The sequence below is a fragment of the Canis lupus genome, chromosome X (assembly GCF_048164855.1).
Source record: "Canis lupus baileyi chromosome X, mCanLup2.hap1, whole genome shotgun sequence".
In the NCBI taxonomy this organism is placed as follows: Eukaryota; Metazoa; Chordata; class Mammalia; order Carnivora; family Canidae; genus Canis; species Canis lupus.
The window spans coordinates 36,011,327-36,038,213 of NC_132876.1; the positions used below are offsets into that span (position 1 = coordinate 36,011,327).

At 40.2% G+C, this 26,887-nt stretch overlaps 1 protein-coding gene across 4 annotated transcripts in view; it reads right to left on the reverse strand.

Moving 5' to 3' along the window:
- LUZP4 (leucine zipper protein 4) overlaps nucleotides 1-26,887 on the reverse strand; it is a 73,530-nt gene that overhangs the window by 17,479 nt on the left and 29,164 nt on the right. For 2 of the 4 annotated variants that reach the window (XM_072815660.1, XM_072815658.1), the window contains exons 2-4: nucleotides 7,686-7,817; nucleotides 6,058-6,176; nucleotides 1,280-2,685 (exon numbers count right to left, since the gene is read on the reverse strand). In XM_072815660.1, coding sequence (XP_072671761.1) covers nucleotides 1,280-2,685; nucleotides 6,058-6,176; nucleotides 7,686-7,817 — 1,657 coding nt within the window. Of the gene's footprint in view, nucleotides 1-1,279; nucleotides 2,686-6,057; nucleotides 6,177-7,685; nucleotides 7,846-23,746; nucleotides 23,925-26,887 lie in introns of those variants that run through there. The other 2 variants (XM_072815661.1, XM_072815659.1) reach the window with 2 other exon arrangements.

Consider the following 26,887-nt stretch of genomic DNA (forward strand, 5'->3'; position numbering starts at 1 on the left):
GTTTTGCATTTGATAACTTCAACCTTAACCAAGCAAGTACTACTTACTTGTGCTGAGGCTACAAAAAAATTATAAGAATAGAAGATAAAGGAGAAAAAAACTGAACAGAATTGTTAATTATAGTTACAAATGTAAAATGACAGAAATATGGCATTGGACCTGTGGAAGTGTCATGCCACCTGACAAACAAAAATTACTGTATCAAATGAAGTGAAACATGAAAATCCCTGAGAAATGCAGGGATTTTAATTTTTATATCTTAATTTTTCTAGCTAATTATTTGTGATTTGTGTACTGTTAATATAAGTAGGATGGGGAACTTTTGCATTAAAATGGTGCCCACATCAGACATTATATACACAATAACCACCACATAGATTTTGGAAATAATTTTTAGCTGAAACTAGTAATTCTGTGCAGTTGTTAATATATGCTAAAATATGTGACTAGACATTTGTAGACAATACAAACTGAAAGCAATTCCTGAGAACTTCAAACTGAAAATAAACTTTTACTCAATTATCTAGTTAATTAAATGGTTTGTCGTTTTTAAAACTCAAACAATTTGCTATGAAATTTCTTTTTTTTCCGGGATAGACAGACATAGCCTGTTTTATAAAGCAACAGTAAATACACACAATATATTCAAGATATATTCAGAAGGTTAGTGTTGCACCTATGCATAGAATAGCATCCTCTCCTATGGCCTGACAGGAGGAAAGCCGAAAAGTTCAGCTGCCCAAAGATACACCTATTATTTGTGTGCTGAGGACTCTGAATACTCTTTAGGAAGGAGACAGAGGAAGGAAACACAGAAATTCATTATCAGAGATTACATATTATCAATCTAGCATAGTTTGTTAGCTTAACTAACCTAGCAGGCTGGAAGTTTCAAAGGGAATGGGCACCAAATCAATATATTTTATTGTGAAGAAGGCTCAGTAGCAAAGGCTGAGTACATGGGACTCTGCCAGGGAAAGTCAAGCTAGATGAAACAACTTAATGAGGGCACACTGGCAAACTGGATGATACTAAAGGCAGTCAGCAGATTGAAAGAAAACTGATGCCATGTATACGTTGCCTCCATTCTATCAATATCTTAGTCCCAATACAATGTCTGCTACAAAACATAGTTAGCCACTAAAATATAGATATATAAAGGAAGATGCCCTTACATTTCCACATTATTCAACACATTATACTAATAATATAATATAATAATAATATAATACTAATAACACATTATACTAATACTAATAAGTATTTATTATGTTTTTACCTGTCATATTCAGACTCAATTTTGGGTGATCTTTTGAATCTTTCTACTGGTGAATGTCTTCGATATCTCCCTGATTGGCCATGAGATCTCCCTGATAGGAGATGAGATCTCTCTGATGAGACATGAGATCTCTCTAATGGAACATGAGATCTCCCTGATAGAACATGCAATCTTTCTGATGGGACATGAAATCTCTCTGATGAGACATGCAATCTCTCTGATGAGACATGAGATCTCCCTGATAGGAAAGGAGATCTCTTTGAATAGTCATTAAATCTCTCTGAGTTGTTATGAGATCTGTCTGAGTGACCATAAAACCTCTCAGTGTAACCATGAGATCTCTCTAATTGGCTAAGAGACCTCTCAGTGTAACCACGAGATCTCTCTAGTTGGCTATGAGATCTCTCTGTGTGGCCACGAGATCTCTCAGTGTAACTATGAGATCTCTCTAATCGGCTAGGAGATCTCTCAGTGTAACCATGAGATCTCTCTAACCAGCTAGGAGATCTCTCAAAGCGGCCAAGAGATCTCTCTAATCGGCTAGGAGATCTCTCAGTGTAACCATGAGATCTCTCTAATGGGCTATGAGGTCTCTCTCTGTGGCCATGAGATCTCTCTAATTGGCCATGAGATCTTTCTCTGTAGCCACGAGATCTCTCTAATCGTCTATGAGATCTCTCAGTGAGGCCACGAGATCTCTCTAATAGGGTAGGAGATCTTTCTGTGCGGCCACGAGATCTGTCTAATAGGCTATGAGATGTCTCTGAGTGGCCATAAGATCTCTCTAATTGGCTATGGGATCTTTCTTTGTAGCCATGGGATCTTTCTGTTTGGGCATGAGATTTCTCTGACCGGCCATGAGCTCTCTCTAATTGACCATGAGATCTTTTTGTTGGGTCACAAGATCTTTTTGTTGGGGCACGAAATCTCTCTGGATGGCCACGAGATCTTTCTGGTTGGCCACGAGATCTCTCAGATTGGCCATGAAATTCCTCAGGTTGATTACGAGGTCTCTCAAGTTGACCACAATATCTCTCAGATCGGCTACTAGAACTCTCAGACTGGCTTTGAGATCTCTCAGACCGGCTTCGAGATCTCTCAGACTGGTCATGAGATCTCTCAGACTGGCCATGAGATCTCTCAGATTGGCCTTGAGATCTCTCCGACTGGCCATGAGAACTCTCTGACTGGCCACGAGATCTTTCTGACTGACCACGAGAACTCTCCGACTGGCCACAAGAACTCTCCAACTGGCTACTAGAACTCTCAGACTGGCCATGAGAACTCTTTGAATGGTGTCGACTTTCTGATGATTGGCCTTGAGATTCTTCTGATTGATGCTGGTTCCCCTCTGACTGGCTTCCACTCGTCTCTGTTTGGGACTTAGAATTGTCACTTAACTTCTCCTGCAAAGAACCACAATTTGGCAAAACAAATGTAATGATATTTTGTCAAAGCCATTTCTATGTTCAAATTTTTTTTTAGAATTTCATTGCCCCTACTTTTATAGACTAAACAGTTTTCAGAACTAATTTGTAGAGAATGCTCTGATATTTCAGGTCATTGGCACAAAGAATATCATGCATATAAAACTTAAATAAAATCTTTTAAATATAGAAAATTTGTTGCTTTGCAAATTTGAATATATTCCAAGGTGTTTTACCTAAAAAACAATAGATTCTGTGACTTTATAGTTGAGAGGAGAAAGAATATTTAACATTTTACAGTACAAATCCTAGAACCAAAAGAAAGTATTCAAAACCATACAATTCTTCACCTGTTTCAGATCATTAAAAAGAAACTATCTCTTCATTATGCATTAATACTTAATTCTAGAAAGAAAGACAAATATGTGAGGGGAAAGATAGCAATAAAGAAAGCAAAAAGTTGGCTTAATACTGTTCAATAAATAAATTGACCTGGCAACAATTCAGCCTTTCTACCTTTTCGATTTTTTTAAAAATTTATTTATGATAGTCACACAGAGAGAGAGAGAGAGAGAGAGGCAGAGACATAGGCAGAGGGAGAAGCAGGCTCCATGCAGGGAGCCCGACGTGGGATTCGATCCCCGGTCTCCAGGATTGTGCCCTGGGCCAAAGACAGGCGCCAAACCACTGTGCCACCCAGGGATCCCTACCTTTTCAATTTTTAAAACAAAAGGGCAGTAGAGTGAATTAGCCAAATGGAAATGATGAAAACTTTGACAAATCTCTATTATGTTATATAAATACAAGAGGATAAATCCATATGGACGATGCTGTGAAATCAAGCTTTCCACTAGTAAATATTGCCTGGCAAATAAAACATCCCTGAGACCTGCCATTGTGACTTTCTAATATAAAGCTAGCAGAAGCTGGAAGCAACTGTTAAAGGGCACAGATGCACTGGTATAAAGAATATTATTCACATAAAACTTTAGTAAAATGGGGGCACGTGGGTGGCACAGTCAGTTAAGTATCTGATTCTTGGTTCAGCTCAGGTGGTGTTCTCATGGTTGTGAGTCAGGCTCCATGCTCAGGGCAGAGTCTGCTTGAGATTCTCTCCCCTTCTCCCTCTGTCCTTCCCGTTTGTGCAATCTCTCTCTCTCTCTCTCTCTCTCAAAATAGATAAATCTTTTTTAAAAGTAGTACTCACTTTAAAAAAAAAACACTTTAGTGAAATGGAAAATATGACAAATTTGTTGCTTTGCTAAAGCACAAAGCCATAGTCACTCTCCAGCCTTTCTACCATAAAATATAAATGAGAAGGTTGGGTGGAATGCACATGTACCTCTTTTCTAAGTGATTAGTGTTGGGAGAATAATGAGTCAGCAGAAAGGATTGAGACCCATCTCCTAAAGACCCATATGCATCCAAGTACCCTTCCCAAGGAGCTTGTAGTGTTTCCACAAATGTTTATATAAGAAATAGTTTCATCAACTAGGATATGACATATTTCTACCTTTAAAAGAATGAAATGCTTATTAAGTTTTCTTATAAACCATAAAAACTATCAAAAAGAATTGTGCTAAATATATACAATTGATATTAAGACTAAATCTTGTACAGTATAAAACTAGCTTATTAGAATTTCAAAACAGGATTGAAAACTATAATTGTTAATTTATCAGCAAAGTAATTATGCTTAAATTTTGACAAATATTTTGGCAAATATTTCTTTGCCACAGAGTATTTTTTTTCTGGTGTTTTCTGCTATAATGACAGTCTCAAAAGTCTTAAAAGTATGAGAGACAAAAAGGTGCTTTAAATTTGAAAATCTGGGCAGCCCCAGTGGCGCAGCGGTTTAGCTCTGCCTGCAGCCTGGGGTGTGATACTGGAGACCTGGGATCGAGTCCCACATGGGGCTTCCTGCAGGGAGCCTGCTTCTCCCTCTGCCTGTGTCTCTGCCTCTCTCATTCACTCTCTCTGAATGAATAAATAAATAAATCTTTAAAAAAAATAAATTTGAAAATCTAAGAATTGTTCCATCACTATATTGTACACCTGAAACTAATATAACACTACATGTTAGCTGTCCTGGAATTGAAGTCTTAAAAAAAAAGAAGTAAATACTGTTTTACAATAATTCTCAGCTCATTTATGCATCTCAGACTGTGGAAGATGTAAGCTCATGTCTTTCTTTCCAAACTTTATAAAAAACCTCCTCACCCTACAGATTGTCACCTGTTAGGGGTACCTGGGTTGCTCAGCCGATTAAGCATCCAACTTGATTTCAGCTCAGGTCATGATCTCAGGGTCATGAGACAGAGCCTCACATCAGGGTCTGCATCAGGCTCCACAATGCACATGGAGCCTGCATAAGATTCTCTCTCTCTCTCTCCCTCCCTCTCAAAAATTTAAATAAATAAATAAATGTTACCTGTTAAACTTTCTCAAGTCTTCCCAGTCAGAATGAATCACTGCATCCTCACAATATATAATGTATACCTTATTAGAGCATGTATTGCAACTTGCCTAGCACTAAATTTTTTTCTTATCTTTCTCTCCTATCACCACAGATAATATTTGAAGCAGGACTGGCTAGTACCTTGCATAGTACCTGTGCAAAGTAGACAATATTTACTAAATCAACTTAAATTAATCCTCTATTTGAAAATGCAACATGTTCCCCTCCAAAAAAACAAGATTTATTTATATAATTTGGCAAAAATGGCTTAAGTTCCCAGAACCGCCATTTTTTTTTTTTTTTTACTAAATGACCACATAATACCTTCAGAAGAATCAGTTTATAGGCCCAGCTAAAACAGTAGCATCAGTGTTAGCTTTTGAATCTGAATAGGAGGACCTCTCAAATTCCTGTCCAGTGGCTGGCTTATTTATATAAATTTAGAGGTGATGGGTTTCTACAGGGTAGTATGTCCCATCCATTGGACTCAGGGTATATTTCGTATCGTATATCATCTGACTTGTTTTTTACAATTCATTCACAAAGGTACTAAAAGTGTTTTATACTATACCTTAAGATCAAAGACTCTATATGAGGGCAGAAATGAGAATGATCATACAAAACAAACCACAACGAAGAATTTATTTTGGCATTTTAAAAACTCAAAATTTCTAGCAATGATCAAAAATAGCCAAAATTAAATGTTTATTAAAACAGTTACAGAGGAGGAAAAAAATCAATGAAAATATTGGGTTTGTATTGTGTTCAAGGCACCAGGAGGGAATACTAAGAAACAATCTCTGCTCTCAATGGAATTTAAAATAATCCTTAATATTAAGAATTATATTAAATTTAAAACCTTTTATATTGGTTAATTCTCAGTGTTTATTTACCTGCTCTTTTACAGGCTGCTTGTTTAAAGTGCTTTGTCCAGACTTGAATCCAAAAGATTCTTGGTATGGGTTTTTATCAGGATTTTCTTCCTCAGTGTTCTTTCTGAATCTTGAGAATCCTTTGAAAAGTAATTATTTTCTGTATTTTCAGTCGGTAAATTCAACATATCTTTCAGAAGTGTTATCTGTGATCTCACTGTTTTAAAGCTATGCACTGGGTTTTGCAAAACTTGAAATTTCATTAGTCTTACATCATCCGAGAGTCTCACTGAATTCTGTGAAAGTCTTTGCTATACCGTTTCTATTTGCACACCTTAATATAGTAGTCTTCTCTGTATACAATACCTCAGATTTGTTTTCATATGCCAACAAAGTTGGGGCATATCATCCATCTACTAGAAAAAGAAGAGATGGAGAAAAACTGCTTTGCATTAATCATGTGAATATTTGCCTCAGTTGTCTGCTTTGCTTTGGGTGTAAAGATAGTTTAAGGAACAAAGAAGATGGATCTCCAAAAGGCTCACAAAGATCAATTTTATGTTCAGTTAGAAACATGAGAGTGAGATGGGGCACCTGGGTGGCTCAGTTGGTTAAGCATCCGACTGTTGGTTTTGGCTCAGGACATGATCTCGGGGTCGTTGGCTTAAGCCTTACACCAGGCTCTGTGCTCAGCATCTGCTTGCCCCTCTCCCTCTGCTCCTCCCTGTGTGCACTCTCCCCTCCTCTCTCTCTCTTAAATTTTAAAAAAAGAAACATGAGAATGGGCCACCTCACCATTCTCAGCGGCTTTGTTCCTATAATAACCACAATCCCTCCTTTTCTCAGAACCTGCTAAACCACTGAAGGATTCAAACAAGGACTATCATGAAACTGGGTGGGCAACTGGCAGGGGCTTGAAGTAGGACACAACCTGTCAAGATGATTCCAGATCTCCTTGCTGAAAAGACTTCTCTACAAAAGCAGTCGGCAGCAACATTTTTATTAATATATACAGACTGGGGCACCTGGGTGGCTCAGTGGTTGAGCATTTGCCTTCGGCTCCAGTCATGGTCCCAGAGTACTGGGTTTGAGTCCTGCACCGGGCTCTCTGCATGGAGCCTGCTTCTCCCTCTGCCTATGTCTCTACCTCTCTCCCTGTGTCTCTCATGAATAAATAAATAAAATCTTTAAAATAAATAAAAATAAAATAAAATATGCAGACTGCACTGATCAATGGGATTAGAAATACAAAAAGGCTTTCTTCATGTTCTATACTTTGCCATAGGGCATTTGTCTTTTCAAAATGTGGGTGCCATGGTGCCCAGATTATTAACCATGCTCTTATCCCTCCTGTATTGCCTCCTAAAGGTGGAACTGGACCAACCAGGCAGGTCTGTGAATAGGTATAGAACATTTATCATTCTCCTCCTTCTCACCCTTATGGGAGAAACACATATAAATTTTAAAAACTGTTTTCATTGGTCATGGCATAAATTCTTACCAACCCTATAATGCCTACATTTCCAAGAAAAATAAAACTAGCAACATAATGCAACTTCAGAATACATTCCAAGTTTGTAAATTTGCTTACCTAGTTATTTACAAATATTTCAGATTCTTTACAATGTTTGATTTTTGGTATACTTTACCTCTCTGATGGTACTGCCTATGACCATTTGATCGGCGTCTTGAAATCACACTCCTTTTTTTACGGTTCTGTGTTCCATTCTTTTTTGGTTCAGTTTTTGGGCTTTCTATATTTTTGAGGATTATAATGTCATCTGTATTAGAAAAACACATAAAAAAACCCTAAGACAATAGAAAAAGCTGAATTACAACATGTTTCAAGTGAATAATCTATATTCTATCTCACCATATTTCAGAACATTGTAAACATTGGTAGCCCTGAAAAGTGCTAACAGTATAATAAGAATGAACTTGTGAGACTATAACAAAAATCAAACAATGCAGACATTTTAGGGTTAGTTTCCCGGAACAATAAAGAGAAAGATTCCTGTTAAACAGATTTATAGTAACTTCATTCATGCAAAAATAAAATACTTTCAGAGTCAAGTAGCCTAAAGGGGAAATCATTTAAATAAACAATTTCACTAAATGTTGTAGTTTCAGAGAAACATAGAGCAAGCGTCTGTCCCGATGAAATATAAATGCTAGACAATTAGTTGCATTTATTCTTGTGAATTGTAAGAAAGGAAGCAATAGTGATGGACATTCAGAGGACGCAAGGAACCAAGATGAGCAAGGACAAACCAAAGAGGCAAGGAAGAAGCAGACTCCCCACAGAGTAGGGAGCCCAATGTGGGACTTGATTCCAAGACCCCGGGGCCATGACCCGAGCCAAAGGCAGACACTTAACCAACTGAGCCACTTAGGCGCCCTGGAACAGGAAGATTTATTTTTTTTTAATTTTTATTTATTTATGATAGTCACACACAGAGAGAGAGAGAGAGAGAGGCAGAGACACAGGCAGAGGGAGAAGCAGGCTCCATGCACCGGGAGCCCGATGTGGGACTCGATCCCGGGTCTCCAGGATAGCGCCCTGGGCCAAAGGCAGGCACCAAACCACTGCGCCACCCAGGGATCCCAAGGAACAGGAGGATTTAAAGACTGGATGTTTTATCAGTGGATAAAAGCTTACTTAAGTCAAGGGACCTTAGAAATAACCACAAGCTGGGCATTTGGAAGGAACTGGAGATACTAGAAGAGAGAGGGGGAGATGGGAAGGGTACAAAAGAGGAGGCAGTTGTACACCAAAGATCATCCAATTCCTTCATTATTTTGCTTAGTACTAGCCCTGCCTCGGGTCTTCAAAAATCTGATTCTGATTTTCTTTGAAATGGCTGGCATCTTCAAAGGTAAAAGTCAGGGTAAAGTTCAACAATCAGTTGAGTGCCATTTCTTGACCAGCCCATTTTAAGCCTTTGTTCTGTCTGCCCATCGGCTCCCAATGGTTATAGCATCCTGCAAAGACATAGCCTTTTAGTTCCTTGTATTCCTCCCACATCCTCTTAACTTCTCATTTTTTCCCTCTGTTCTTTCCCCTGTATTCGACATTTAAAATCTGTATAAATCTCTGCATGGAGTTTTGCCTCATTACACTATAAGAGAGTTCACTAATCAGAACATCTTGCAAGGCACCACTTTGCATAATCAATTTGAAGTAGAATGAACAGGAAAATGTTATTTTGATAAGAACATCACATTGAGATGGAGGATCACTAGCTGAGACAACAGAGATTTTTTTATCTTTGTTAAAAGATTAAAAGCCAGCCACCTTGCAGGGACCCAGTGAGATGGCTGACTTCCTAAATAGGAGAACAAAACCTCAGAGAGAAGAAAGTGAAGAGCAAGCTCCTCCTTGAGTCAGTGGTATGTTTACAATGACGTGAGGGAGTGATCTAGGATCAGTCTGTCTTGTGGCACTTATGGGCAATTTTCAATGACTTAATTTTTCCTGACCTCTGAGTCATCAAAAATAAGGCAAGCTCTGTCTTGGAATCACATAAGGATTAAATATGATAGAAAATATCTTGAGGAGACACCTGGATGGCTCATTCAGTTAGGTGTCTGCCTTCGGCTCAGGTCAGGATCCCAGCGTCCTGGGATCGAGTCCCTTGTCAGGCTCCCTGGTCAGTGGGAAGTCTGCTTCTCCCTCTCCCTCCCCCCACTCCTTGTGATCTTTCTCTCTCACACTCTCTCAAGTAAATAAATAAAGTCTTTAAAACAAAGAAAAGAAAGAAAAGAAAAGAAAAGAAAAGAAAAGAAAAGAAAAGAAAAGAAGAGAAAAGAAAGAAAAGAAGAGAAGAGAAGAGGAAAGAAAAGAAAAGAAGAAAAGAAAAGAAAGAAAGAAAGAAAGAAAAGAAGAGAAGAGAAGAGAAGAGAAAAGAAAAGAAAAGAAAAGAAAAGAAAAGAAAAGAAAAGAAAAGAAAAGAAAATGAGCCCAATACATTTTCTTGGCTTGAAAATGAAAGAAAAGAAAAAAAGAAAATGTCTTGGGCTCATGCAGGACTACAGCTACAGTTGAGAAGCAGGCTCCCCACAGAGCAGGGAGCCCAATATGGAACTTGATCCCAAGACCCCGGGGCCATGACCCCAGCCAAAGGCAGACACTTACACATAAAGTCTCTTGGCACAGTACCTGGCATACATGCGACACTCAATAAATGAGACAATAAATGAACAAACGTTTATCGAGTATCTCATGTATGTCAGGTGGTGCATCCCCACCCTTAAAGGTCAGCAGAGATCATCCCCACTTTTTAAAGAAGGAAACAGACTTACATGACTTACTTGAGGGCAAAAGATTAATATGTTAAGAAGCCAGGACAGATTCTAAGTCCAAGATTCTTGCCACTACATTACACTTCTTCCTTCAAAAGCTCAGCTATCGGGGCAACTGGGTGGCTCAGTCGGTTAAGCATCTGCCTTCGGCTCAGGTCATGATCCCAGGATCTTGGGATGAAGTTCCGAGTCAGGTTCCCTGCTCAGCTGAGAGTCTGCTTCTTCCTCTCCCTTTGCCCCTCCCCGCTGCTTGTGCTCTCTCTCACTCTCATGCTCTCTCTCAAATAAATGGATAAAATCTTTAAAACAAAACAAAAAACAAAAAAACTCAGCTATCCCAGGGCACCTGGGTGGCTTAGTCAGTTAAAGGTCCTGGGATTGAGCCCCCAGTGGAGTCAGGCTCCCTGCTCAGCGGGGAGTCTGCTTCTCCCTCCTTCTACCCCTGCTCTCTGCTTGTGCACACACATTCTCTCTCTTTCAAATAAGTAAATAAAATCTTAAAAAGAAAGAAAAGCGCAGCTATCCCAACGATGAGGAGAACAGCACCCAGGCTAGTGACCCTCCATTTGAATGCGATATTATTAAAATAGCATTTTATTTTCAATTGTTTCTTTTTTTTAAGATTTTATTTATTTATTCATGAGAGACACAGAGACGGAGGCAGAGACAGGCAGAGGGAGAAGCAGGCTCCATGCAGGAAGCCCAACGTGGGAGTCAATCCTGGGACTCCAGGATCACACCTGAGCCAAAGGCAGATGCTCAACCGCAGAGCCACCCAGGCGTCCCTCCATTCTGTTTCAAATTAATTACACAAAGTCAAGTTTAGCACTCAAATAGTGTAAGGCAACCTCTAATACAGTATTTGAGCACTCATTTTGCCCTGTCCCCTTGATTTCTTCAGCCTCAGATTGGTATACAACCATAATCAGTCTTGTTCTGAACCATATAGTGCTATGGAATAGCTATGGTGTGGCTTCACTCTTTTGCTCAAAAGAACTTAAGTCATTTGATCTTTCAAACAACCACCCTGCAACTCACATAATCCTTTTTAATTCATGAATGAAATATATAACATGGCTCCAGAAATTCTGAAATTCCTCCTCCCCCATAAGCAAATCCTTCTCAGTAGTTTAAACATAACATTATAAGGACTTTGGTCTTAGGGTCACTCTGACACTGCCACATGAATCCTGTGGATTTTTTTAATCCTTTACTTTTAAATATATTAGGATAGGGATACCTGGGTGGCTTAGGGGTTAAGGCGTCTGCCTTTGGCTCAGGGCATGATGCTGGGGTCCCAGGATCGAGTCCTGCATCGGTGTCCCTGCAAGGGGCCTGTTTCACCCTCTGACTGTGTCTCTGCCTCTCTCTGTGTGTCTCTCATGAATAAATACAATCTTTAAAAATAATAAATAAATAAATAAATTAATTAATTAATTAATTAATTAATTAATATACGGAAGCATTTTCCCATGTCAGTCTGACTCAAAGCAAATATCATATAGCTCCCTAGTACTATGAATGAACAAACATCAGAGGAAAAAGCAGTGAATAGCAGTAAATGTTGTACATTTCAGGCAGGATTCCTTTTCTTTTTTAGTAAAAATGTCATTTCCAAACAGGCTTTACAGAGATTGACTGTCATTGTTCACATTCAACAAATGGGTAGAGGTTTCATATCCGCTACCTGGCCATCAGCATTGAGATATTTTGACTTAGAGTAATTATTCTAGAATATTCTAGAAGAGAGAAGGTAGAAATATACTCTGATATCCATCCAAATCTACAAAAGAGACTCTCTGGGTGAAAAATACATTATTTTCCCACTTATTTAACCTTACTGTAAGGCTTTTGTTATGGTACTGACATTTACATTTTCATAAAAATACTGCTTTCACCCAATTTAACCTCATAAGTGATGGTACTGGCTTTTCTTTAAAATATCAGCAGCCCTGGGGCACCTGGATGGCTCAGTCAGTTCAGCATCTGACTCTTGGTTTCAGTTCAGGTCATGACCACATGGGTCCTGAGATCAAGCCCCACATCCCTTGGGCTCCACTTTCAGCGAGAGGTCTGCTTAAAGATTCTCTCCTTTTGGGATGCCTGGGTGGCTCAGCGGTTTAGCGCCTGCCTTTGGCCCAGGGCATAATCCTGGAGTTCAGGGATTGAGTCCCACATTGGGGTCCCTGCAAGGGGCCTGCTTCTCCCTCTGCCTATGACTCTTGCCGCTCTCTCTCTCTCTCTCTGTCTCTCATGAATAAATAAATAAAACCTTAAAAACATAAATAAATAAATAAACCTATTATCTCCCTCAAGCCCCACCTTCTAATACCAACCCTTAAAAAAAAAAAAAAAAAGATTCCCTACTTCTGCCCCTCTCTGCACTGGCACTTTTTATTTCTCTCTCTCTCAAGTAAATAAATAAATCTTTAAAATATCAGCAGCCCGGGGATCTCTGGGTAGCTCGATGGTTTGGCGCCTGCCGTCAGCCCAGGGCGTGGTCCTGGAGTCCCAGGATCAAGTCCTGCATCAGGCTCCCTGCATGGAGCCTGCTTCTCTCTCTGCCTGTGTCTCTGCCTCTCTCTCTCTCTCTCTCTGTCTCTCATGAATAAATAAATAAATAAAATCTTAAAAAAAACAAACTAAAATAAAATATCAGCAGCCCTGTAATGTGGGTTCAGATTTAATGACCACACCCACAGCTGGTATATAAAATTTACTTAGCTAATAGGAAATTCCATTTTTTCTTTGGTATTTTCCATTTTTGTTATATTTTCCCCACAAATTTCATGTCAAAAAGGCTCATTTGTGCAAAGGAAGATAAGCACACTAAAGGAAGGCAGGAAGACAAGCCACACGGACATAGCAGGAATTTATCCTAACAGTCTATAATGCAGGTAAATGAAACTCTGTTTATAAGCTGAAAAGTACCTCATTGGTATATTTTAGACTTGAAAGTAACCACCCACATATATGTTTCATTTAAACTGCCTCCTAAAAAAAAATAAAATAAAAAATAAACTGCCTCCTAGAGGGCAGCCCTGGTGGCACAGAGGTTTAGCGCTGACTTCAGCCCAGGGTGTGATCCTGGAGACCTGGGATCAAGTCCCATGTCAGGCTTCCTGTGTGGAGTCTGCTTCTCCCTCTGCCTGTGTCTCTCATGAATAAATAAATAAAATCTTAAAAAAAAAAAAACCCTGCCTCCTAGGGCACATGATGTAATGAGCACTGGGTATTACATAAGACTGATGAATCACTGACCTCTACCTCGAAATTAATAATAATTTTAAAAAGGATTTAGCATACACATGAAAAAATTAAAAAATATAAACTGCCTCCTAAAAAAACCCCAACTGCCTCCTAAGTCAGCTTTTCTGAAATAAAGACTAAAATACAGCATTCACTAACATACAAAGGTAAAAAGAGGCCTAGAATCACCCTGAATCTGGAATGGAAACATTGAGCAGAAAAGCACTGATCCTTTATCTTACAAATGAGAAAACCAAGGCCCAGAGAGGGGAAACGATATGCCCAAGGTTAGCAAATGGCAGAACTGGGATGAGAACAGAGATCTCTTGAATGCAAAGGGTTTTTAAAGTCATGCTAAGATTTTTCAACATTATCTGTATCTTATGGGTCAGATAGTTCTTTTTTTTTTTTTTTTAAGATTTTATTTATTTATTCATGAGAGACACAGAGAGAGAGAGGCAGAGACACAGGCAGAGGGAGAAGCAGGCTCCATGCAGGGAGCCGGATGTGGAACTGGATCCCTGAACTCCAGGATCATGTCCTGAGCCGAAAGCAGAGCTTAACTGCTGAGCCATCCAGGCATCCCGGTCAGGTAGGTTCTGTACCCTAACTGTGCATCAGAATCACCTGGAAAGATTTATTTTATTTTATTATTTTTTAAAAGATTTTGTTTAGGGGATGCCTGCTTCTCCCTCTGCCTGTGTCTCTGCCTCTCTTTTTCTCTGTGTCTCTCATGAATAATTAAGTAAAATCTTAAAAAAAAATTTTTTTTAAAGATTTTATTTATTTGAGAGAGAGAGAGAGAGCACGAGAGGGGAGAAGGGTAGAGGGTAAGGGAGAAGTAGAGTCCCCACAGAGCAGGGAGCCAGATATGGGGCTCCATCCCCAGGATCCTGGGATCATGACCTGAGCCAAAGGCAGGTGCTTAACCCACTGAGCCCCCCAGGTGCTCCCTGGAGAGATTTATTTTAAAATATAGGGTCCCTATGCAAGATTATGACTCAGTAGGACTGGAATGGGACTCAAGTATTTGTGTTTCTTAAAAGTCCTCCAGGGAACTCTGATGTTTAGCCCAAATTGCTTGCAACTGCTGTAAGCAAACAAAGAAACTTCAAAGAGTATATGAGTGAGATTATGAAATTGATGGTTTGGGGAGATAGCAATTTATGATCGGCAGTAAATTGCAGAATAAAGTGAGATTACCAAAAGGAAAACCAGTTATTTTGGGGTAGGCAGATGGATGGCAATAGTCCAAGTGTGAAGAGAAAAAAGTTTATACTAAAGTGGTGTGGGGAGGTGGGAGGGACATAAAAGAGAAACAAGAAGTCCTCTCCCCATTCACCTCAGATGCAATGGGAGGAGCCCCCACAGACCTACCCTCTTCTACTCATCTCCTTGCAAGCACAAAGCTCTTCCCCCAGAGCTCACACTATTCTCACAAAACCATCAGTTACCAAAGATAACTCAAGTCACCAAGGAAATGAGGCTGTATTGGGAAGGAAGAGCAACCCATAGAGATGTTCTTAGAACTATCGTAAGGGAGTGGTCTTCCTAGAATTCTCAGTTAGACCCTGAAATACATTACTGCATAACATATTATTATAAATAGTTGTTGCAATCCAAATAGCACCAAATAAACTTTTGTGCACTACCCTAGAATCGTACACACTTGGGATGCCTGGATGGCTCAGCAGTTAAGTGTCTGCCTTCAGCTCAGCACATGATCCTGGAGTCTCAGGATCGAGTCCCACATCGGGCTCCCTGCATGGAGCCTGCTTCTCCCTCTGCCTGTGTCTCTGCCTCTCTCTCTGTGTCTCTCATGAATTAAATAAAATCTCAAAAAAAAAAAAAGGGGATCCCTGGGTGGCGCAGCGGTTTGGCGCCTGCCTTTGGCCCAGGGCGCGATCCTGGAGACCCAGGATCGAATCCCACGTCAGGCTCCTGGTGCATGGAGCCTGCTTCTCCCTCTGCCTGTGTCTCTGCCTCTCTCTCTCTCTCTCTCTGTGACTATCATAAATAAATTAAAAAAAAAAAAAAAGAATCGTAAACACCCTTTATAATATCACTTCTAGGGTAGCCCAGGTGGCTCAGTGGTTTAAGCGCTGCCTTCAGCCCAGGGCCTGATCCTGGAGACCTGGGATCGAGTCCCACGTCAGGCTCCCTGCATGGAGCCTGCTTCTCCCTCTACCTGTGTCTCTGCCTCTCTTTCTCTGTGTGTGTCTCTCATGAATAAATAAATAAAATCTTTATATATATATATATATATATTCTATATAATATATATATATTCTACAGGGAAATATATATATATATATATTCTATATAATATATATATATTCTACAGGGAAATTCTGCATCCAACAGCTGGCATACAAATGAGGTACTGGAACACAACACTTTGCCAGCTGGGAATTGCTTGTATATGATTAAGCACCAATTGAATAACACAGAGACAAAATACTCCAAGACTGCAGAGAAAAGACAGACTATTGTGTACTGGAACAGCTGCAACATCTTTGTGGTGGAGCTGGGTAAGATGGATAAGATGTGAATGAGGGGAAAGATCCCTACCCTCGAAGAAAGAGAAACAACATAAGAAAAGGCTTGAAGCCAGGAATTAATATAGGATGTGCAGGGAGATTAGCTTGGATAGAATGGAATATTAGTTCTGGAAAGTTATTCGGGAAAGTTTCGAAAGACAAGGTAGATAATAAAAAGCCATGAGTGTCAGGACACCTGGGTGGTTCAGTTGATTAAGCATCAGATTTCAGCTCAGGTCATGATCTCAGGGTGGTGGGATAGAGCCCCACATCCAACCAGGAATCCAGCCCAGAGTCAGACTCTGTGATCCATGGGGAGTCTGCTGAAAATTCTCTCTCCCTCTCCCTCTCCCCCTACTCATGCACACTCGCGATAATTTTTTTTTTTAAAAAAAAGGAAAAGCCTTGAGCGTCAGTATCTCAATATAGAGTGAGGGATGATAGGAGCTAAGGCACAAGTAGTGAGGGTTATGGACAATGGTGAGGGAAGAACCATATACAATCTCTAGGAGTGCCATCTCAATCTACCAAATAATAAGCACTTACTGAGAGCATTCTATGTGCTTGGTAATATGCTAGGTATTATCTGAAATCAGGAAATTGATCAATACTTTATATTTTTAATTTATTTTTCTAAGATTTTTCTTATTTATTCATGAGAGACAGAGAGAGGAACAGAGAGGGAGAGGGAGAAGCAGCCTCCCCCTAGGGAGCCTGATACAGGACTTGATCCTGGGACCCTGGGATCATGACCTGAGCCAAAGGCAGTGGCTCAACCACTGAGCTACCCAAGTGCTCAATACTTTTTAAATAATAGAGAGAGGAACCCCTGGCTGGCTCAGTCAGAGGAGGCCCACGATGGGTATAGAGATTACGTAAATAAATAAAAACTTTTAAAAAATCAAAAATAAATAGAATATTAATATTATCACTGCACAGCTATTTGAAAGGAAACTGCCATCTTTTCTGTGATCTAATAATTTTAATTTCATTTGACTATCTTTAGAAACTAAGTCCATATTTTAAAGAGAACTTGTTTTAGCAAGCACTGTAAAGCTGCCTAGACTATAAAAGGAGGATAGTCAAAGAAAAAGTTGAATGCTGGGAATATTTGATATAACATTACATCCTTAAAAGCAAATGCATGGAGCACCTGGGTGGCTCAGTGATTGAGCATCTGCCTTTGGTTCAGGTCATGATCCCTGGGGTCCTAGGATAGAGTCCCACATCTGGCTCCCTTCAGGGAGCCTGCTTCTCCCTCTGCCTCTGTCTCTGCCTCTTTCTCTCTATGTCTCTCATGAATAAATAAATAAAATCTTTAAAAAAGGGATCCCTGGGTGGCGCAGTGGTTTGGCGCCTGCCTTTGGCCCAGGGCGTGATCCTGGAGACCCGGGATCGAATCCCACGTCGGGCTCCCGGTGTATGGAGCCTGCTTCTCCCTCTGCCTGTGTCTCTGCCTCTCTCTCTCTCTCTCTCTCTCTGCCTCTCATGAATAAATAAAATCTTAAAAAAAAAATCTTTAAAAAAAAAAAAGCAAATGCATTTGGTATACTCCAAGTCCAGTTGTGCATGGCTCCCAGTCAAGTAGAAAAGCTTTATATAAAACAGATCTTTTATCTCACCTCTTGCCAAATGCTGACTATTCCATTTCTCTCCGAACTTAGAACACCAATATGGTGACACCTCAGGACAAGCTCATATGGCATAGTACCTGTCTAAAACTATTGCAAGATGCAAACATCAGTATTTAAGACACCAACTGTGGTGAAAGTCAAATGAATAGGAAATTTTATTTTATTTTATTTTAGGAAATTTTAATCTTGAAGGTGCTTCAGATTCAAAAAGGAGAAAATAAATATATTTTGGTTTTATAATCTTAAACATCCATTCTGGGGGCCTGGGTGGCTCAGATGGTTAAGCCTCTGCCTTTGGCTCAGGTCATGATCTTAGGGTCCTGGGATCAAGCCCTACATCAGAGCCAGCTTCTCCCTCTCCCTCTACCACCCGCCCCCAGCTCTGTCTCCCTCTCTCTCACTATCTCAAATAAATAAATAAAATTGTAAAAAAAAAATAAATAAATCACCCAGGGAGTCTGGCTGGCTCAGTTGGAAGAGTGTGCCACTCTTAATCTCTGGGTTGAGTTTGAGCCCCATGTTAGGTGTAGAGATGACTTAAATAAATAAAAACACTTAAAAAAATAGATTGTCCAGCTTGAAATGCCATATAACTAAATTTTGATATAAATTATATAACCAAGTTTCTTGTAAAAAGCATAATTATATTTGATGTATATTTTAGAAGGTGTTGAAATCACTATTTTAGCATTTATAAACATTTAAAACATATCCCAATTTTTGTAAACAGTTCTGTCATTTTTAAAATATGTAATATTCCAGGGATCCCTGGGTGGCGCAGTGGTTTGGCGCCTGCCTTTGGCCCAGGGCGCGATCCTGGAGACCTAGGATCGAATCCCACATCAGGCTCCCGGTGCACGGAGCCTGCTTCTCCCTCTGCCTATGTCTCTGCCTCTCTCTCTCTCTCCCTGTGTGACTATCATAAATAAATAAAAATTTAAAATAAAATAAAATAAAATAAAATAAAATAAAATAAAATATGTAATATTCCAGAAACCTCAAAAAATGTGAGTTTCCTCTCAATTTCTAACAGACTTTGACTATACTTACTTCCAGAACACTTAAAACAGCATATAATTGCACATATTTACTTAACTATTTACCTAGCTATCCCCAAACTGGATGAGAGGCTTGAGAAGAAGCCATTGTTTATTTATCAGTGTACCAAGTGCCTAGCACAGTACTTAATATAGAGTAGATAGTTTATAAAAATTTATGATTTATGATTGATTACATCTGCAAGCAGAAAGGGGTGTCTTTTCTTTCAAACTATAGTAATTTCACCTTAGTCTCCTTTAGACAGAAGTGGTGGACAGGGAAGTACAGTTCCCATTAAGTTCCTACTGTTGCCAGCTCCAATTTCGGTTTTATTTTTGCCTTTTATTTCTTTTTTAATACTTTATTTTTAGGTAATCTCTACACCCAATGTGGGGCTCAAACTTACAACCCCAAGATCAAGAGTCACATGCTCCACCAACTAAGTCAGCTTGGCACTCCATATTTTTGTCTTTTATTTCTAAAAAAACACTGTAATACCTCCTGAAAATGTTTATTAGAAACAAGAACAAAAACAAATCTGTAGAGTCTTTCCCTATTTTAGTACATCTTATTACAATAGAAGTAATATCCTTGCATTCAATATAAATGATAAAAATAACAGAAAGTGATATATAGTATATAAATGATATAAACAAACATAAAATTGCTTTTCTAATGTATACATGCAGTTATCCAAAGACAAGTATGCATTGTTAAAAGTAGTATTTTCAAAAAAAAAAAAAAAGTAGTATTTTCACTTTAATAAAGTTATGGGGAAATTTACTGGAAAAGTATGGATTTCTCATCAACTCACAGAAGCAACATGCATTACGCTCTTTATAATGTTTTTTCTTGGCTTCAAACTGGAAGGGCCTTTCATGACTAACCAGTTTTGCCTGTTCCCCTTGAAAAACTCCAAAGCTATACTCTCACCTGTCTGAAATGGTATAAATATGGATCTGGGGGACCAAGGTTTAAAAGCATGAAACAGTGAAATCAACACAAGAAAAGCACTGGAGGGGCAGCCCGGGTGGCTCAGCGGTTTAGTGCTGCCTTCAGCCCAGGGCGTGATCCTGGAGACCTGGGATCGAGTCCCACATCGGGCTCCCTGCATGGAGCCTGCTTCTCCCTCTGCCTGTGTCTCTGCCTCTCTCTCTCTCTCTCTCTCATGAATAAATAAATAAAATCTTAAAAAAAAAAAAAGCACAAGAAATATGAGGTTTTACCTCAGTGCTATAGATTCTCCTTGGCTCTAGGATTCCGCCCTCCCCATTGCCCCATTCAGGCTCCCGGTGACAGAGCAGAGCCTAGAGTAATGCAAATGAGGCCCTCACTTCAGGCATCAAAGTTTAGGATGCTCCAAAAAATTCAGTATTTAACACAATGTTTTTAAAAATTAAAACCAATGCAAGAACAATTCCAATGAATAAAATATCAACAACAAAAACCAGATCAGACCCTGTGTGTGTACAGCCTTGCCTCACTTGCTTCATCCTATTCCTTTATTTATAAAAACACGTGACCAGCCAGAGGGTTTAGTTTGTCCTTTTGATTTTTAAAAATATTTCATTAAAAATATTATCTCAAGGAGCACCTGAGTGGCTAAGTGGGTTGAATGTCTGCCTTTGGCTCAGATCATGATCCCAGAGTCCTAGGATCAAGCCCCGCAGGGGGCTCTCTGCTCCAAGGGGAGTCTGCTTCTCCTGCTCCTCACCCTACTCGTGCACTCTCCCACTCTCTCTCAAATAAATAAATAAAATCTTAAATATATATATATATATATATATATATATAATCTTAGGTCAGAGGGTCCTTGGGTGGCTCAGTCAGTTGTTTCTGACTCTTGATTTCAGCTTAAGTTGTGATCTCAGGGGTATAAGATTGAGACCTGAGTCTGGCTCTGCTCTCAGCACCAAGAACCTGCTTGGGATTCTCTCCCTTCTCCTCTGCCCACCCCCCTCATAAAATAAATAAATAAATAAATAAATAAATAACCTTTAAAAATATGTTGTCTCAAAAAAAAAAATATGTTGTCTCAAGGCACCTGAGTGGCTCAGCTGGTTAAGTGACCAACTCTTGATCTCAATTCAAGTCTTGATCTTGGGGTCATGAGTTCAAACCCCACATCAGGCTCCACACCCAATGTGGGTGTGAATAAAAAATTATCTCAATCATCAAAAAATTTTTTAAAGATTTACTTATTTATTTGAGAGAGAGAGCAGGGAGAGGGACAGAGGGAGAAAATCTTCAAGCAAACTCCCCTAACATGGGGCTTGATCTCACAACGCATGAGACCAGGACATGAGCCAAAACCAAGCAACAGATGCTTAACTCACTGAGCCACCCAGGTGCACCACAATCATCGAATTTTTATTACCTCCTTAAAATTTCCACCCTTTGCAAGTGCCTCACTTGCCTCACCTTAGTCCCAGCCCTGCCCAGTGACCAAATATTATCTTTTTAAAGTTATTTTAATACCACAAAATATTTCAGAAGTCATGTTGGAGCCTGGGGTGGAGGGCAAGCAGCAGTCTGGAATCCATGGGGCTTCTGTTTGAGTAAAGCCTATTGATGGCCATTGTGAAATAGATTGTAAAAAAACACTAAAGAAAAAAAAAGGCAAGAAAATGTCTTAGGTACTATTCGAGGCCATTCCCCCTCAGAGACAACAGGGAAGGGTAGGCAACTACCTCAACCTTATAAAAAGCATCTAGGATAAATAAATAAAAAATTAAAAAAAAAAAAAAAAAAGGGATCCCTGGGTGGCGCAGCGGTTTGGCGCCTGCCTTTGGCCCAGGGCGCGATCCTGGAGACCCAGGATCGAATCCCACGTCGGGCTCCCGGTGCATGGAGCCTGCTTCTTCCTCTGCCTGTGTCTCTGCCTCCCTCTTTCTCTCTGTGTGACTATCATAAATAAATAAAAAATTAAAAAAAAAAAAAAAAAAAAAAAAAAAAAAAAAAAAAAAAAAAAAAAGCATCTAGGAAAAATCCACAGCTAAAATGATGATTCATAGGGTGCCTGGGTGGCTCAGGTGTTAAGCATCTGCCTTTGGCTCAGATCGTGATCCTGGGGTCCTGGGATCGAGTTCTACGTCAGGCTCCCTGCATGGAGCCTGCTTCTCCTTATGCCTATGTTTCTGCCTGTCTCTGTCTCTCATGAATAAATAAATAAAATCCTTTAAAAAATAAAATAGGGATCCCTGGGTGGCGCAGCGGTTTGGCGCCTGCCTTTGGCCCAGGGCGCGATCCTGGAGACCCAGGATCGAATCCCACATCGGGCTCCCGGTGTATGGAGCCTGCTTCTCCCTCTGCCTATGTCTCTGCCTCTCTCTCTCTCTGTGACTATCATAAATAAATAAAAAAAAATTAAAAAAAATAAAAATAAAAATAAAATAAAATAAAATAAAATAAAATAAAATAAAATGATGATTCATGGTGAGACTGAAAGCCTTTTCCCTAAGATCAGAAACGAGGATGTCTACTCTTTTTCTTTTAAGATTTTATTTATTTATTCATGAGAGACAGACAGACAGAGAGAGAGAGAGAGAGAGAGAGAGGCAGAGACACAGGCAGGGGGAGAAGCAGGCTCCATGCAGGGAGCCCGACACGGGACTCTATCCCTGGTCTCCAGGATCACGCCCTGGGCTGAAGGGGGCGCTAAATCACCGGACCACCCGGGCTGCTCACCCATCTCATTTTTATGGCACACTTTTCCCTCCCCTGATTCCCTCCCTGCTTCCCCCTCCCCGCCGGCGCTCCCTGCCGCCCCCCCACCCCGCATGCCAACCAGCCCTGCCACCATTTCTAAGTTCGACCTTCCCTGTTCAGCTCCCTAACCCTCGACTCAGAATGAAATCTCTTCACACTACTCTTCCCATCCGAAGTTCAGCCCTCTTGCTTCTTCCCTTCTCATTTCTTTTTTATTTATTTATTTTATTTTTATTTTTTCCCCTTCTCATTTCTAAGGCTGCTCTTGCCTTTCAGCTCTTTCTTCCAGTCAGTTTTCTCCACCCGCTCCCGCCCTCCGCTGCCCCTGCCCCACCTCCTGCCATTTTTAAAGTCGGCCTCCCGCTCTGCTCCCTCCCCCTCCACCCTCTCTTTTCCCTTCACCCTACCCACTTCCAAAGTGGGTGATAGTCCCAAAGAGGACTGAGGGTAAGAGATTACAGGGTGCTAATGGAGAGGAAAGGTGGTCTAGAGTGTATAAGCACCAATCCTCATGCTTATACGGAGGATGCTGGCAAATTGAATTTAAATTAAAAATAATAAAAATAAATTTTTAAAAAACTTACGTTGTAGGAAAGGAAATTTAAATATGTATTTTTGTCAAGTTTTAGGAAAAATACATTATTAAGTACCCGCTATAACAATAAATCTTATCATGCCTCGAAAAACCAAAACCAAACCAAAACCAAAACCAAGCAAGCAAGCAAATAAACCACCCCTTTGCCTAGTCCTATTGCCCACTATCACTCTGAAAACTAGCCCTTGGAAACTAGTCATTTGCTCTCAGATTCAAAGAGTGATTTTCAGGAGCGTGTGGCCGTGCGTGTAGTGGGCAGGTAGTCTGCTATCAATCTGTAAGAGAATAAAATATATGGAGATTGCTGGCTTTTAATTTTCCTCAGAAAAAAAAAATAATAATAATTTTCCTCAGCCTGAACCTTTGCAGCAATCCTTACGCCTCACACAATTTCTGTCGGCTTTCGCCAGTTTCCCGCCTAAGAGGAGTCATGGGAAAATGGGAACAGAAAGGAAGGGAAGGGCAGGAGCTAAGCTGTCCTGGGCTTTATCTGCATTGGGACAGAAGTGGTACACAGAGCACAAGCCTCCCCACCCAGGAGTGTGTGCCTCACCGGGCCACTTCCAGTTTGCCCTAAACCGAGGTCTACTGTTCAAAACCAGTGAGCCCAGACTAGTGGGGGTTGGAGTCGGGGGTTTACATACCTAGAGACATATCTAGAAAGGTCATCTTTCCCCCATTGTTAGATTCTTTCAGCACCTTTCCAGAAGGTGTTGAGCTAGAAACCGAAGCCATCTCCTCCTCAGCGGAACTGCACCGCGCTCTGAGCTAAGCTCACGGAGCTCTCTCCTGCTCACTACTCCCTAGGGGGTCCGGCTAAACTTGTTACCCAATCACAGTCTCTCCCTTCACTGTTGCAAAGGCTCAAGGGGCGGAGTTTAGCAGTTACTGCTCCACAGACATCCTATCAGGAACTTGGATCAAAAAAAAGACCCACCCATTTCTTTCCCGCCCTTTCTATAAACCGTCGCTTCTCTCGTGTTTCCACTACCCAGTCGGCCGCAAATTTTTTCTTCTGTGACAGTCTTGATCCTCTCCTTTCATAACTAAAAAAAAAAAAAAAAAAAAAAAAAAAAAAAAAAGGCCTCTTCGTTGTTGGCATTTTTGGTGACTAGAACCTTATGTTCTTGACGTGACAGACTGGTTCTCTGCTTCCCTTAAATTTGAAATTTACCACAGATCTATCAGTTAGGGGCCACCCACAGGCTTGCAGCACCACATACTTTTTGAGGTCTTCCCTAAAGATGTGTCTATAACATTTCCTAAGAAAAAAATATAATCATTCCGCTGATCACCTTCATACGGCTTGGTATACACTTTTTAAATGTTAGAAGAACCCTGGATGTCGGGATGCCTCGGTGGCTCAGTGGTTAAGTGCCTGCCTTCGGCTGGGGTCCCAGGATCCAGTCCCACATCCGGCTCCCTAGTGGAGCTTGCTTCTCCCTCTGCCTATGTCTCTGCCTTTCTCTGTGTCTCTCATGAAAAATAAATAAAAATCTTAAAAAAAAAAAAAAGGACCCTGGATGTCATTGGTTCTTCAGAGAAAATAAAAATCAAATTAATTTCGAGAGCTGAAAACTTAAGTTTTTTTAAAATTTTATTTATTTATTCATGAGAGACACACACAGAGAGAGGCAGAGACACAGGCAGAGGGAAAAGCAGGCTCCATGCAGGGAGCCTAATGTGGGACTTGACCCCCGCATCTCTGGAATCACGCCCTGGAATGAAGGCAGTGCTAAACCACTGAGCCACCCGGCTGCCCTTATTTGTTGTATTTAAGTCATTACTTAGCAAAAGGAACCTAATGATTAATAAATATTTTTCTCAAGGTATATACAGTTGTGATGACAATAAATATATGCAAAATATTAATTTAGATGCTATAATTCAGTCTGTCAGTAAAGACTGAGCTCCTTACTGTGTTAGTCTCTGAGAATACTGTTATCTATAACATATATATGAGACTTACAGAAGAAAATAACCTAAGGTGTCAAGAAAAATTCATCTAAGACTTGAAATATTAGGGAATATTCTTAGGGATGGGAATGGTATTTCCTGACAGGGGAAGCAGACCTACCAGCACTCTGAAAAGTTCAAGTCATTTCATGGGGTGGGGTACTGAAAGATGAATCTGAAGAGATCAGCAGATAAAAGATTATGGAGGTACTTCTATGAGACAGGTTTGAAGCAGTTTTTATTTTTTACTTTTTATTTTTTTGAAAAAAAATTTAAAGACTTTATTTATTTATTTGAGAGAGAGATAGCACAAGCAGGGTAAGGGGCAGAGCAGAATCAGACTCCTCACTGATCAGGGAGACTGATGTGGGGCTAGATCCCTGGACTCTGGGATCTTGACCTGAGCCTAAGGCAGATGCCTAACCAATTGAGCCACCCAGATGCCCCTGAAGCAGTTTTAATTTTTTATTTTAATTTCATTTTTTTTTAGACTTTATTTAGGGTGCCTGTGTAGCTCAGCTGGTTAAGTGTCTGCCTTCAGCTCAGTTCATGATCCTAGGGTCCTAGGATGGGTCCCTCATCAAGCTACTTGTTCAGCATGGTGTCTGCTTCTCCCTCTGCCCACTCCCAAGCCCCCACTAGTGCACTTGCTCACTCTCTTTCTATCTCAAATAAATAAAATATTTTAAAACAAAAGAATAAAAAACTTTTAAAAAATACTTTATTTATTTATTTGAGAAAGAGAGAGAGAGCATGAGCAATAAGGAAAGGGAGAAGCAGGCTTCCAGCTAAGAGGGAGCCCAAAAAGGGGCTCGATCCCAGGACCCTGGGATCATGACCTAAGCCGAAGGCAGATGTAACTGAGCCACCCAGGTGTCCCTGGAGCAGTTCTTAATATCGGATTTATTGAATTATAGAGTAAGAAGGGAAGAGGACCAAAGACAGATTCCCAAGTATATTACAAAGGAAATTGAGTAGAAAATACCAGAGAGAGATGGAAAGAACCAGGAAAGAAGCATCCAGGAAATAAAGGGAAAATTCTAAGAGGAACCTAGTAGTCCACCCTGTCAAGTAATGCTGAAAAATCAAGTTAGCTAAGACATGGAGAATTCCTTAAATTTAGTAATTAAGAGTTTGTTGGCTGTTTTTCTAACCTTCAGCAGACTTTTAGCAGGCCATAACTTGAGGATTGATAATTACTTAGCTTTTATTTAATGAACATATATAACATTTACTATCTACCAGGTACTAACTATTCTAAGAGCTTTACAAATATCCACTCATTTAATCCTCACAATAACCCCATAAAGTAGGAACTAGTATTTCATTTATACATGTAAGGAAATGAAGGCACAGAGACATTTAAAAATTTGCCCAAAAAACTAAAACAGTGGAGTTTTCAACCCCAGGCAGTCTGGCTCTAGAATTCATACTTTACACTACTACTTTCACAAGGTAGAATAAAGTGAGCCTTTTGTTGTTGTTGTTGTTGTTGTTAAAGTAATCCTTAGGGATGCCTGGATGGCTCAGCAGTTGAGCGTCTGCCTTTGACTCAGGACCTGATCCTGGAATCCAGGATGGAGTCCCACATAGGGCTCCCTGCAGGGAGTCTGCTTCTCCCTCTGCCTGCATCTCTGCCTCTGTGTATGTGTGTGTGTGTGTGTGTGTGTGTGTGTGTGTGTCTCATGAATAAATAAATAAAATCTTTAAAAAAATAAAGTAATCCTATGCTGAACTTGGAGCTTGAACTCATGACCCCATGATCAAGAGTCACATGCTCTACAAGCTGAGCCAGCCAAGCATCTATGCGGTGGGCTATTTTAATGGAA